The sequence below is a fragment of the Erythrolamprus reginae genome, chromosome 1 (genome assembly GCF_031021105.1).
Source record: "Erythrolamprus reginae isolate rEryReg1 chromosome 1, rEryReg1.hap1, whole genome shotgun sequence".
Lineage (NCBI taxonomy): Eukaryota > Metazoa > Chordata > Lepidosauria > Squamata > Dipsadidae > Erythrolamprus > Erythrolamprus reginae.
The window spans coordinates 261169760-261183782 of NC_091950.1; the positions used below are offsets into that span (position 1 = coordinate 261169760).

The window sequence follows — 14023 nt, forward strand, 5'->3', positions numbered from 1 at the left end:
ATAAAACGTCTGCAAGAAAACAACCAGCTTCAGAGAGCAGCCACAATCCTTAATTTCAACCCTGAGCTACAAATATTCTTGTTTTATCAGTATTGTAGGTTTTGGTGGTAGTCTAGTTGTCTTTAATGGACTTTAAAAAGCCATCTCCTGATGTGCAGCACCCTGTTTGGAGCTCTGGTCTTCAGAGAAAAAGTGGGTTTTTTTCTGGGAAAAAACCACAAAACGAATAGTGAACAGCTGTGGCTGCTCCTGTGTGAAAGCACAACCTTTTAGCCCCATTCTAATGGTAAGAGAGAGATAGAGAAAGTGAGAGAGAGAGAAAGAGAGAGAGGGGAGAGAAAGCGAGAAAGAAAGCAAGAGAGAGAGAAAGAAAGCAAGAGAGAGAAAGGAAGGAAGAGAGAGAAAGCAAGAGAGAGAAAGAAAGAGAGAGACGAAAGCAAGAGAAAGAGAAAGAGAGAAAGGAAGCAAGAGAGAGAGAGAAAGCGAAAGAAAGCAAGAGAGAGAGAAAAGGAGAGGAAGGGAGAGAGAGAAAGCAAGAGAGAAAGAGAGTAAAAGAGAAAGAAAGAAAGAGAAAGAAAGCAAGAGAGAGAGAAAAGGAGAGGAAGGGGGGAAAGAGAGAAATAGAGCAAGAAGGGGAGAAAAAAAGATAAATTAGAAAACGATTTTGCTTGGTGGTGTGCCCCAGGATTTTGTAAATGTAAAAAATGTGCCGCGGCTCAAAAAAAGTTGAAAATCACTGCTTTAGAGCACTGCATACCAAGACAACTGTAGACACAAGAACAGTTTCTCCCCACAACACATCACTCTGCTAAACAAATAATTTCCTCAACACTGTTAAACTATTTACTAAATCTGCACTACAATTAATCTTCTCACTGGTCCCATCACCCATCTCCTCCCACAAACTACTGTATGACTGTAATTTTGTTGCTTGTATCATTACAATTTATATTGACTGGTTCCTAATATGTTTGGGTTGCTTATTTGTACCCAGACAATAATTAAGTGTTGTACTTCATGATTCTTGACAAACGTATCATTTCTTTTATGTACAATGAGAGTATATGAATCAGGACAAATTCCTTGTGTGTCCAATCACACTTGGCCAATAAAGAATTCTATTCTGTTCTATTCTAGTCCTATTTCTATTGTACTCTATCTACTCTACTCTATTTTATTCTGCATCCCAGCATTGCAAGCTCCACAAGACCTTCAGCACAGTACCTAATCATACTTCAAAGATTGTCAATAGGGTTGAGCAGCTTTCAGCCCTATCCCTGAGGTGTAACCTTCATTTTATCACAGGCTATGGGCGAGATTCTCCTGCCCATTTTGAAAGTAGACCAAGACTTTGCAAGGACAATGTTACATTTCATTCCCTTCACCAAAACCTGTTGTGTGTCATTCACCCCATGACCTTGCTGCAAAATCAGGGACCAGAAGGGGATGGGAGTCAGAAGTTCAGGCAACTTCCCTCTCCATCTCTGCTCAGATACATCCAACATCTTTCCACTCTTTCCTAAAAGGATGAACTTTTCTGGCTCACAAATGGATCATTCTCCCCTAAGAACTTTTTAATTCTGGAATGTAAAAGGGTCCACTTTCAAGTTGTCTTGGGAGAAGTTATATAATCATAAGTGGGAAGAGATGGGTGATAGGAACAACGAGAAGGCGAATAGTAATAATAATGCAGACTTAGTGAATAGTTTGACAGTGGTGAGGAAATTATTTGTTTAGCAGAGTGATGGCGTTTGGGGAAAAATTGTTCTTGTGTCTAGTTCCGATGTGCAGTACTCTAGTACCGTTTTGAGGGTAGGAGTTGAAACTGTTGGGTATTTTGATTACTATTAATATTATTAATATTAGCAGAGTTCAGCTGGCTTAATTTGCAGCGGATTCAGCATGGCAAGAAATCAATGGTGTGGCTTAGGATCCCATTTATTAGCAATGAATGATCACTCCTTCATAAAGATGAAAAATAAACTGCAATCTTTACTTACAATTCTGTTGATTCATGCATTTACATAATGCATGCATAAATGCTTATATTTCAGTACATATTAATATCTTCTGGATGCTTCGTTGTGTGAGGTTGCCTTCGGATTGATCTCACACATGTGTCCTAAGCAGGGCCAAAAGGGGAAAAAAGAGGAGTCATCTACTCTGCTGTGTTTATATATAGTCTGCAGAGTACATGCCCCTTTTTGTCATCAAAAGGTGACACACTAGTCAATTAATTTGATTTGATTTGATTTGATTTATTGGATTTGTATGCCGCCCCTCTCTGGAGACTCAGGGCGGCTAACAGCAATAATAGAACAGTATACACAATAATCCAATAGTAAAAACAATTAAAAACCCATTAAAGTAAAAACCAAACATACATTCAGACATACCATGCATAAAATTGTAAAAGCCTAGGGGGAAAGAGTATCTGATGAAGTGGACAAGGCCATTGGATCTGTGAGTTCCGCCACCTGCTTACTGGATCCGTGTCCCTCCTGGTTGGTCTCGGCCAGCAGGGAAGTGACACGGAGCTGGGTCCAGGAGATTACCAATGCTTCCTTGGGGAGGGGAGTTTTTCCAACTCTCTATAAAGAAGCGCTTGTGCGCCCCCTCCTCAAGAAGCCCTCCCTGGACCCAGCCATACTTAATAACTATCGCCCAGTCTCCAACCTTCCCTTTATGGGGAAGGTTGTTGAGAAGGTGGTGGCGCTCCAGCTCCAACGGTCCTTGGAAGAAGCCGATTATCTAGGTCCCCAGCAGTCGGGTTTTAGACCCGGTTACAGCACGGAAACTGCTTTGGTCGCGTTGATGGATGATCTCTGGTGGGCCCGGGACAGGGGTTTATCCTCTTTCCTGGTGCTCCTTGACCTCTCAGCGGCTTTCAATACCATCGACCATGGTATCCTTCTGCACCGGCTGGAGGGGTTGGGAGTGGGGGGCACTGTTCTTCAGTGGTTCTCCTCCTACCTCTCTGGCCGGTCGCAGTCAGTGTTAGTGGGGGGTCAGAGGTCGACTCCGAGGTCTCTCCCTTGTGGGGTGCCTCAGGGGTTGGTCCTCTCCCCCGTTATTTAATATCTACATGAAACCGCTGGGTGAGATCATCCAAGGGCATGGGGTGAGGTATTATCAGTACGCTGATGATACCCAGCTTTACATCTCCACCCCATGTCCAGTCAACGAAGCAGCGGAAGTGATGTGCCGGTGTCTGGAGGCTGTTGGGGCCTGGATGGGTGTCAACAGACTCAAACTCAACCCGGATAAGACGGAGTGGCTGTGGGTCCTGCCTCCCAAGGACAATTCCATCTGTCCGTCCATTACCCTGGGGGGGGAATTATTGACCCCCTCGGAGAGGGTCCACAACTTGGGCATCCTCCTCGATCCACAGCTCACATTAGAGAACCATCTTTCAGCTGTGGCGAGGGGGGCGTTTGCCCAGGTTCGCCTGGTGCACCAGTTGCGGCCCTATCTGGACCGGGACTCATTGCTCACAGTCACTCATGCCCTCATCACCTCGAGGTTCGACTACTGTAACGCTCTCTACATGGGGCTACCTTTGAAAAGTGTTCGGAAACTTCAGATCGTGCAGAATGCAGCTGCGAGAGCAGTCATGGGCTTACCTAGGTATGCCCATGTTTTGCCATCACTCCGCAGTCTGCATTGGTTGCCGATCAATTTCCGGTCACAATTCAAAGTGTTGGTTATGACCTTTAAAGCCCTTCATGGCATTGGACCAGAATACCTCCGAGACCGCCTCCTGCCGCACGAATCCCAGCGACCGATTAGGTCCCACAGAGTGGGCCTTCTCCGGGTCCCGTCAACTAAACAATGTCGGTTGGCGGGCCCCAGGGGAAGAGCCTTCTCTGTGGCGGCCCCGACTCTCTGGAACCAACTCCCCCCGGAGATTAGAACTGCCCCTACACTCCCTGCCTTCCGTAAAGTTCTTAAAACCCACCTCTGTCGTCAGGCATGGGGGAACTGAAACATCTCCCCCGGGCATGTACAATTTATGTATGGTATGTTTGTGTGTGTGCTTGTTAGTATATTGGGGTTCTTTTAAAACTTTTTTAAATATTTAAATTTATTTGGATTTGTTACGATTTGTTTATGCCTTGTTGTGAGCCGCCCCGAGTCCGCGAAGAGGGGCGGCATACAAATCTAAATAATAAATAAATAAATAAAATCTCAGTTCCCCCATGCCTGACGGCAGATGTGTGTTTTAAGGAGCTTACGAAAGGCGAGGAGGGTGGGGGCAATTCTAATCTCTGGGGGGAGTTGGTTCCAGAGGGCCGGGGCCGCCACAGAGAAGGCTCTTCCCCTGGGTCCCGCCAAGTGGCATTGTTTAGTTGACGGGATCTGGAGAAGACCCACTCTGTGGGACCTAACTGGTCGCTGGGATTCGTGCGGCAGAAGGCGGTCCCTGAGATAATCTGGTCCGGTGCCATGAAGGGCTTTATAGGTCATAACCAACACTTTGAATTGTGACCGAAAACTGATCGGCAACCAATGCAGACTGCGGAGTGTTGGTGGGACATGGGCATATTTAGGGAAGCCCATGATTGCTCTCGCAGCTGCATTCTGCACAATCTGAAGTTTCCGAACACTTTTCAAAGGTAGCCCCATATAGAGAGCGTTACAGTAGTTGAGCCTCGAGGGCATGAGTGACTGTGAACAGTGACTCCTGGTCCAAATAGGGCCGCAACTGGTGCACCAGGCGACCTGACCATAGAAATGTGCCCACAAGACAGTGTAAGCATGTATTAGAGTGGGGAAACCCAACAGAAACAATTTATGTCCAGGATGCGATGGATCAGTAAATATTTTCACAGGCCTCTTTTTGACTCATGCAATAAACAGGTCCTCAATGGAAGATAGGTTGGCAGTAATTGTTTTTTCTATAGTTCTGAAGATCATGTATTAGGATGCATTAATGATTGACAGTGAAATATGGCAGACAGAGAGAAATATTGCATGGTCAAATGGATATATAATCTCAAAGAAATAATGGAAAATAATGGGAAGACATCTGGAGGGGAAAAAAAAGAATGAAATGTACAGTATTCTAAGGTATAATTTGGGGAAATTATGTTTAAAGGTGAAGTATAAGACCAAGAGGGACAAACCATAATAATAAATGTTGCAAAGGCAAAATTTAGCATAAATTTGGAAAAGTAAAATTTGACAATGATATAAAAATGGGAGAACTAAAATTGGAGAATATGCAGCAATGACAAAACCGATAATACTGTACATGCTTATCACAGAAATTTAAATCAATTTATCTAAACACACACACACACACTACACAGCAAGGCAGATTTAGACATTTGGAATATGCTTTTGGGGAAAAGAGTTGAGGCTAATTAAAAACAACAGATGAAAACTTAAGCAGATATGAGCAATAATCCCCAGTGTTCAAAACACAGCACAAATATTTTAGTAGTAGTTAGCGGTTGGGGGAAAAGGGGACACAAAGAATGTGTTACTGAATGTTCCTCCTCACAGTATGTTTGTTGTTTTATTCTTTGCTTTCTTGCATGTTTATTTCTCTGTAATTTTTGGTTTATGCTATTTTTAAAAAATAACCACCTATTTTACTACGAAGAAGGTGATTCCTGCAACCTTGAAGGAATCTGTGGTCTTCTTGAACTCACCCCACGATGGATACCATTGTATTGGACAATTATCATCCTCTCTCCAGTAACAGTATTTCGGAGAAAGTGGATTATAAGGTTTTTTTAAAAAAAACGTTCTGTGATGCCTGTTCCTGTCAATTCTTATAATGACCCGGACAATAGATTCAGTATAGCAGATTCTTGATGTATATAAATCAGGAGTCTGCTATACTGAAACTAAATTCTAACTGCTCAGCCTTGGTACTTGGCGAAGTTAACTCTTCACTTATTTACACACTTGGCATTGTGTGTGAACCAGTGGATAGCAACCCATGTTTTTTGGGTCATTATAAGAATTGACACTAACGGGCATCATGGTACTTTAAAAAAAAAAATTTTGTTCCAGGTTATATTTCATCGAACACTTTCCCCTTTCATGCTCCGCTGTTGTAATCATAGGTTTATAGGCACTGAACTTTAGGAATGGAATATTACTGGAGAGTGATGTTTTAGCCTAATTGGGTGCTGAATAAAACCTTATTCTTCCTCTATGAAAGGAAGCAAAGTCCAGGCTGAATAAGCAAGCTGCAGAATCCATGACCACGTGGAAAATAATTAACTTGATATACAACATGAAGAAAACCTATAGGTAACTTCCATATAAGGAAATATATGCCTTACTCTCATTCCTTTGCCAATCACCAGTAAACACACAATCCAGGAAAAGGCAAAGAATGGAGCTTCCGTTAATTATCTACAGGGAAGTCATGAGAAGATTGCCTTATACAGTGCATGAGTGAATGGTAGTTGGGGGATGGCTTAATGTATGTGGCGTTCGCGAATTGGTTATTCTGTACCACATGTCAGGAAAAGTGAAATACAATAAAAGGAGAGATCTTGATTCAATCGAGGTCGTCTCATTGAGAAAATTATCTTCGTTGCTTCATTCTGATGTGGCAATCATGGCATTCTGTGCCTCCCTAGAGGTCGACCCACTGGGGGAGGGCTGCTTGCCTTCACTCCGCCTTTTAGCTGTTTGAGCAAATAACATAATAAGCTACTAATACAATTCTGAGGTCTTGTTTATTGAGTTTATTTTAGACATAAATACATATTTGCATGGCTCAGGTTATAACAAATGTACTGTTAGATATTAGAAAACATTTGATGAAACATCGTGGCCATCTCCCTCCTAAATATCATTATTCTCACATGGGATCAGACACAAAAATCTGCCTAGTAACACATATTTGTTTCTGTGTGGACTATAAATGTGGCTTGTATCCAATATTAAAGCAGTACTTCGATTACTGGCTAGCATTTTAATCTATACATATATACAATTTTATTGGAGTTTGAAAAAGTTTTGTAATATAGCACACATATTTTATAAACAGTCTTGTTGGGAAACTTCCTCAGAAGCCCTCAATAACTAGGATCCAAACAGCTTAATGGAATTTTTCTTAGAAAACTCTATCACAAACTGTTCTTCAAAGCCCTTTCAGTTTCCAAAGCAAGTTGAGTTAGAGTGTAGGAAATAATATCTGAGACAGGCAGGTTCAAAGAAATCGTGAAATTGGGGAACTCGTTTCACATTTTATCAGCCAATGGCAAATCAGTATTTAACCAAAATCTAAAGCGCAAGTGTTTGAGGGGTGAAAACTGGGATGGTTAAGTGCTAAAAGTTAAAAATATTTTCCAACTGATAAGACATTATCAGTTCCCATTTTTGACCTCTGCTTACTTCTGTAGTGGACTTATTTGGAAGCTGTTACTTGATAATGCATTTGCAACTCTGAACACCTTTTCTGTAAAATTATGGCTTAAAGAACTTATGGTTGTATCTTCATTATGGTAAATTCTCATTTAGAAATGAATTCTGGGAGTATCCATGTCTGCACTAAGGAGCCAGAAATTCAAGTGTTTCATTACAGTTGACCTAAAGATATGACAAGGTCTCACATCCAGCAAAGAACACATACCTTTGAGAACTACTGAGTGTTTGACTCTCAAGACCACCATCAGCTGGAACCATATATAGAAGAGCAGTGATTACTCTTGATTCCTGCTAATTTCAATTTCCTCCTCTGAATTTACCACTGTAAATTTGTGACTCCACAAATATGAATCTACGTTTGCACATAGTAAGGTTTTTAATGCTCTAATTGAGGGAGAAATCTATTGCTCATATTAAAAGTGCCTTTTAATTTATTGCAAACCAATAATTTGCTGGTCGATGCCAAACAGTTTTCTGCCTACACTTTTTCCATCTTCAGGAAAAGAGAGGAAGCCTCCCCCTCTCTAGCTTTATGATACACAATTTTATGTCTTCATTATTGTATAATTATATTAATTTTTTTTCACAGATAAAAGAAACATTTAATATCCATTGATCTAATTGAATCTTCCCTAAGCGCAATGAATTCGGTCTATTGCACTTGAAATGGCCATAAGCGAGCTTTGTAATATAGGTTTCCTACTAGAATTCCCCCTTCGGGAAGAACTACTGGTATTACATATACAAACCTCAAGAAATTCAAATGGGAAGCTTCAGATAAATGATCTCATCCTGCAGCTAAGCTCTGGCAAGACTCAGGTACACCCAGATTTTAAGACATCACATAGTTCTACAAACTAAAATGATGCTTAATTACCATTATCCAGAGTCATTCTGATGGTTTCTGAAGTTGTAGCTATTGGTCACAAGCAATTCAGTTTTTCACAGCAGTGATAGCACCTGTCTTTGCATCCAGGTGTTGTGGTTAGCTCTGGCCCAGCTCCTGCCCCAAGGACTGTGGATGTGGGGGAGACATCCACATGCTGCAGGCCTGTTTTGCCCCCCCCCCGGTGGAATCTGCTGATGAAGGCTCCTCTGACCAAGAAGACATAAGTAACAGGGAGGAGGAGGAGAGTGTGGCAGACAGCTCAGAAGGAGAGCAATTATCTAGCTCCTCCTTGGATTCAGAACAAGAGTTAATGATACAGCCATGCATGCGGAGAGGGATGCATAGGCAACAACAACTGAGAGATTATTATCAAAGAAAATGAGGCCACCTGTGGTTGGGTGGGGCTGTGGTAATTAGTGAGGCTGCTATAAATAGCAGCCTGTGGGTTTGGCCATTGTGGAGGATTATCTGATCGTTGTGTTTCATGACTGCTTTACTGACTTTGACCTTTTGTGTGCTGATTTTCCCCTGCTTTGAAACTAAACCAGGGCAAAGTGTGTTTCACTTTGTGAAAGAAGAAGGACTGTGAATTACCTCACAGCTGCAAGCTAAGTATCACAGAACTGATAAGGGACTTGTACAAATTACCAGTTTGTTTGGAGACAAGTGCTCTTTGCTATACCACCAAAAGAGGGCTTAGTTTAAGTGAATTTTCATTATAAAGAACATTGTTTTGAATTTTCAAACGTGTGTGTGTCTGAAATTTGTACCTGTGAATTTTTGGGAGGAGTCTACCAGAGAGCCCGACAGAACACCAGGTAGGTATGTAGTCTTCCATTTTATTAAAAGAAAATATGTTAATTTGCTTTGATTATACAAATTCCTTTCTTTATTGCTTGGAAATAGCCATCATGGCATCTTCTTTCTATAGATGTAGGACTGAGGTGAGTGGGTGGGTGGGGGTTGTGCCAATATTCACATGACAAATGCACATTTATTGACTTCAGATCAAAGCCTGGATTAATAATATGCATTGGTAACAATCAGTGATGTGTCTGGAGAGCAATGAAGTTATAATGAGTCGCTACCTTGCCAGGGTTGTGGGCCTTGCATGCTCTGAGGAGGAGGAGAGCTATGCCAGAGCTTTAACCATCCTGGGCAAACCAATTAATTTACAGCATGGGTTCAGTTTTAACTGAAAGTGTTGGATGCAAAATCAACAAACAAGAAAAAAAAAACCCAAACAGTGCAACACCAAAATGGAAAGTCAGGCTAGAAAATAATAACAGCATGTTAAGATCAGATGCAAGCAAGCTAGAACAGATGAAAGACAAGACAATCAAAGAACACCTGATCAAGAAATATCAACAAACAACAGTTGCAGCCAAGAAAAGCAGCAGATACAAAGCTCAAATTGCACACGACAGGCAGAATCTTCAATTTCAGTCAAATCAGAAATGTTTCCATCAATCCACTGTGACTGCTACATCTGGCAAAGAAAACACAGTGCAGTATTGGGTGGAGCCATGGGATAACCCAAAGAAATACAAGAACACACCTTGGCTAAAGGAGGTGGATAAGAATACAACAGAACTTGCAATAACAGCAGAAATGGTGGAGAAAAGGGCAAGGAAGATCAAGAATTGGTCAGCACCAAGTGAAGATGAACTGTATGGTTTTTGGTTGAAACATCTGACTTGCTGCCAAGCAATTTAATAACATACTGTAAGGAGGTGAAATTGAAGAGTCATTAGCATCTAGCAAAACCTACCTGGTAATGAAAGTTCCAAAAAAAGGAAAAACACCAGGCAACTACAGGCCAATACCTTCTTACCAACAATTTGCTAACTTGTGTACTAGCTGATGTAACCCAATAGCATCTTATTGAATACAAGCTCTTTCGACCTGAGCAGAAAGAAAACCATTGAAACAGGAGAGGAACAAAGATTAACTCCTAATGAATGATTCTGGAAAACTACAAGAGAAGGAAGACCAAGTTGAATATAGCTTGGATTTATTACAATAAGGCACTTGACTCTGCTACATTATTGGAAAATCAAGTGTCTACAAATAACAGGAATCAGTAGAAACCTCAGAAGCTTTGAGCAAAGATCATGGCATAATGGAAGACAAAGATGCTAGTCAATGGTGAAAGGCAAGGAGAGGTTAAATACGAAGACGGGAATTTTTCAAGGAGTTTATCACCACTACAGTTTGTTGCTACATTGATTCCTCTGTGAATAATATTGAATAGGTCAGGGCATGGCTACCAAATATCAACAAAATCTGCCAAGTTATCCCATCTCTTTTGCATGGACAATAGGAAGCTGTATGGAAAAGGACCATCTGAAATAGAATTGCTACTCCACACTCTCCCAAGATATTATTATGGAATTTGGACTGGACAAATGTGCCACCCTTACCATCAAAAAGGCAAAAATAGTGAAATATAAATGGAAATGCCATCAAGAGCCTAGATGAATAGGTTCATTACAAATTCCTGGCATCCTTCAAGCTGACATTAAGAACAATGAAGTCAAGGAGAACGTTAGAAGTGAACCAATCATGGCAGTGAAGAAGAGCTTAAAGTCCAGACCCAGTAATGGAAATACCAATAAGGCAATTAACAACTTCACAAGTCATTAGATACAGAGCTGGAACAGTGGACTAGATTCGAGCAGAACCAAAAGCCCTGGATAGGATGATCAGAAAAATAATAACAATGGATCATTCTCTTCATTCATGAAGCCATAGACTTTACTTACCAAGGAAAACTTGTGAATATGGAATGTTGCATGTACACCAGAAAGTTGATGAAAGAAAAAAGGGTACTAGAAGAATTCCTGAAGAACAATGAGGAAGATACTATGAAGCAAGTACATCATAAAGGCTTATTGAATATTGGAAAGGGCAAACTGGCTTACAAGAAAGACCAAATGAAACATAGAAGAGAGACATGGCAATGAGTGAGAACATTTAAAAATATAGCAGGCTAAGCAGATAACAAGACCTGCCAATGGATAAGAGCAGGAAAGTTAAAGAAACAGACTGAAGAGTTAATTCTGCCTGCACAAGGCCAAACTTGAAGAACAAACGCACATAAAGCCAGAATTGAGAAGATAGCAAATGTGGTCCCAGCAAAGGAGTTTCATTACAGTGGACCACCAAATTAGCTGATTGATAACAAAATAGATGTTCCAATGGTATAATTGGAAGATCTGAAAAACATACCATTTGAAAGCAAATACTGGTGGGAACATAGGCAAGGTAATAGAAAAATGAAGAAGCTAAAGTGTTCTGGGACTTTAGAATTAAAACAAATATGCATCTGCTATATAACGCTGCAGAGGTATCAAATGTTGATAAGAAAAACAAAGAAGTCTGGATAATGGATGCTGCAGTAGTAGAGACAGCAGAATAGAAGGAGAACTGGAAAAAACACAACATACAAAGACCTACAAATAGAAATAGAACCACCACAAAAGAAAGCAAAAGTCATACCAACAATAATAGGAGTCCTGGTTGCAATCCTAAAACATCTGGAGCACCACTAAGAACACCATTGGCATTGACAAAATTATTACCATCAATTGCAAAAGGCAACTTTACTTGGAACAACTTACATCCTGTGGATGATATCCTTAACACTATCAAACAACATCAGCCTATCTTGGGTCCTTGGGAAGGAGTCAATAACTGGACCAAAATGCCAAATCCAGACTATCCATCTGGCTGACCAACCATAATAATCTTATGAAAACAATATACAGTACTTTAATGTTAGGGTCTCTTTATTTTATGTTTATATTTCATTTCCTCACTATTATCTAATGCTAATCGAAATATATAAGCAGCAATATGGATAAATGGCACACATTCCACCGCCAGCGACAGAATGTACTATAATTAAATGGAGCACCAAAATGCAAGCAACTGCCTGAATCTACTAAATTTCACAGTGGTTTTATTTTCCCTTCTACTTACTGGGAGTAATGGAAAGTTTAAAAAAAAAAAAAACTACATCACTTAGTAAGTCAAACACATTTCATTCTGAATGTTTAACATTATTTTATAATATTCATTTTTAAGTATTAATCATTAAAAGTTAGTCTTACCTCTTTTCCTCCCAAGTATAAATCTGTACTATGTAACAAAAAAACACAAACTTTTACTGTGTCTGACACTTGAGAAAGTATATTACAGGTTTATTTATAGTCTCTGGAATTAAGGTAGTAAACTAGCTTGGAATAATGACTGCTTCAAAAAATGTTTGTGGAAATGAAACACAAGTGCATGATATTGCCTTGCAAGAAATAATTATTTAAGCAAGGCTCATCAGAGAAATACTATTGATCCTTCACTGATTATTTTTAGGATTCAATATTTGAATATAAATAGTAGCAAAATGAAAAAAAATGCTTGAAATGAATCATACTTTTTTTTTCAACTAAAGAGCTTTTGAAGACTCAAATATATGTTTAGCTGTAGCTCTGAAATGGGCTTCTTAGAATATATCTAAGATACTTGTTCTAACAAGGTAACCCACATAAATTCAGGACAAAGAAACCCTGTAAAGAGGCCTTTGCAAACATTGATATTTAATTTGCTTTGAGATAAAAAGGTAAATTCATCATGATGTTATTAACACCAAAGCAAACTTTGCCATTCATTGAACAAATCTCGTTGTATCCTGTTGTCAGATTTTTAACAGTGGAATCTGCCAAACCATTATCGAAGACACCAGTTCGTCTGGTCGCTGCTGCTTGCATTTCTTATTCACCCTTCTATGTCCTTGTCCTCCAGAGATGACTAAGATGGACACTGCTTTCCCCTCTCTGGATCTGTGTCTTTTACTCTGGTCAGGGGAGACTTCTTTCATAAGCTCATACACAGCACTCTCTTCCGGCCGAGGTTCAGTTGTGTTGGATCCGTGAGACAATGTGAGTGACCCCGATGATGAAGACAAGTCACTTTTTTGAGCAATGGATCCGACTGAGCCCCCCAACCAAATGGCATTGTCACTGGGGTTGCTCAGGGAAGAACTGGGCCTCTCAGGTCCAACACCCTTTTGGTCATCCTCTTTCAGGCCTGCATGAGGACAATTCAGCCTGGATTTTGACTTGCTTTTGTTCTGCTTGCTTGTCACAGAGGCCGTTACCAGGAACTTGATAGGGCCATTATGGGCATGATAAGATACCATGCCTCTTCCTGCAGTCAAAAGAAAAAGCACACCCTCAGACACACTCATTTTCATGTAGCTTACATTTCATCAGCTGCTGGACCTATATATAGCATTGAATAAATGGTGCATAACTTGTAATATGCCTTTCAAATGTTCTTAGATCAATATTCACTTCAGACTTCAGTTGTGAAACAGAATTTTCCATGGGGAAAAATTCTCAACAAGCAGAAAATCTAGCTTATAATAGCCAAAGCGCATCCTTCTGTGTTTGTTTTTCTCTGCAAAGCAAGCAGTTTTAGAACTGCAAAATGACCTTGCAATTGGAAAAAAGTGCCTAATTCTGCAAGGATTTATTTCTATGACCTCACCCTATTATATCAATAGACCAATGACTCTCAAATCACATTCTGACCCTTTCTTCCTGATTCTTGTTCAGGATTTATGCATGCAAACAGATTTAACACAGACGGGTCTTAGTCCAGTGTTATGAGTTAACAAAAAAATGCCCATCACCTACCCCACAGTTATCCTCCCCACCAGGAAGAAGAAAATCAAAA

At 40.4% G+C, this 14023-nt stretch overlaps 1 protein-coding gene across 3 annotated transcripts in view; it reads right to left on the bottom strand.

Annotated features, from left to right (window-relative positions):
- Positions 1 to 12862: 12862 nt before the first annotated feature.
- The window catches only part of ARHGEF10 (Rho guanine nucleotide exchange factor 10), a 115083-nt gene continuing 113922 nt past the window's right edge, over positions 12863 to 14023 (bottom strand). For all 3 annotated transcript variants that reach the window (XM_070732898.1, XM_070732897.1, XM_070732894.1), the window contains one exon: positions 12863 to 13492. In XM_070732898.1, the coding sequence (XP_070588999.1) occupies positions 12981 to 13492 (512 nt within the window). In that variant the 3' untranslated portion in view covers positions 12863 to 12980. The remainder of the gene's footprint in view (positions 13493 to 14023) is intronic.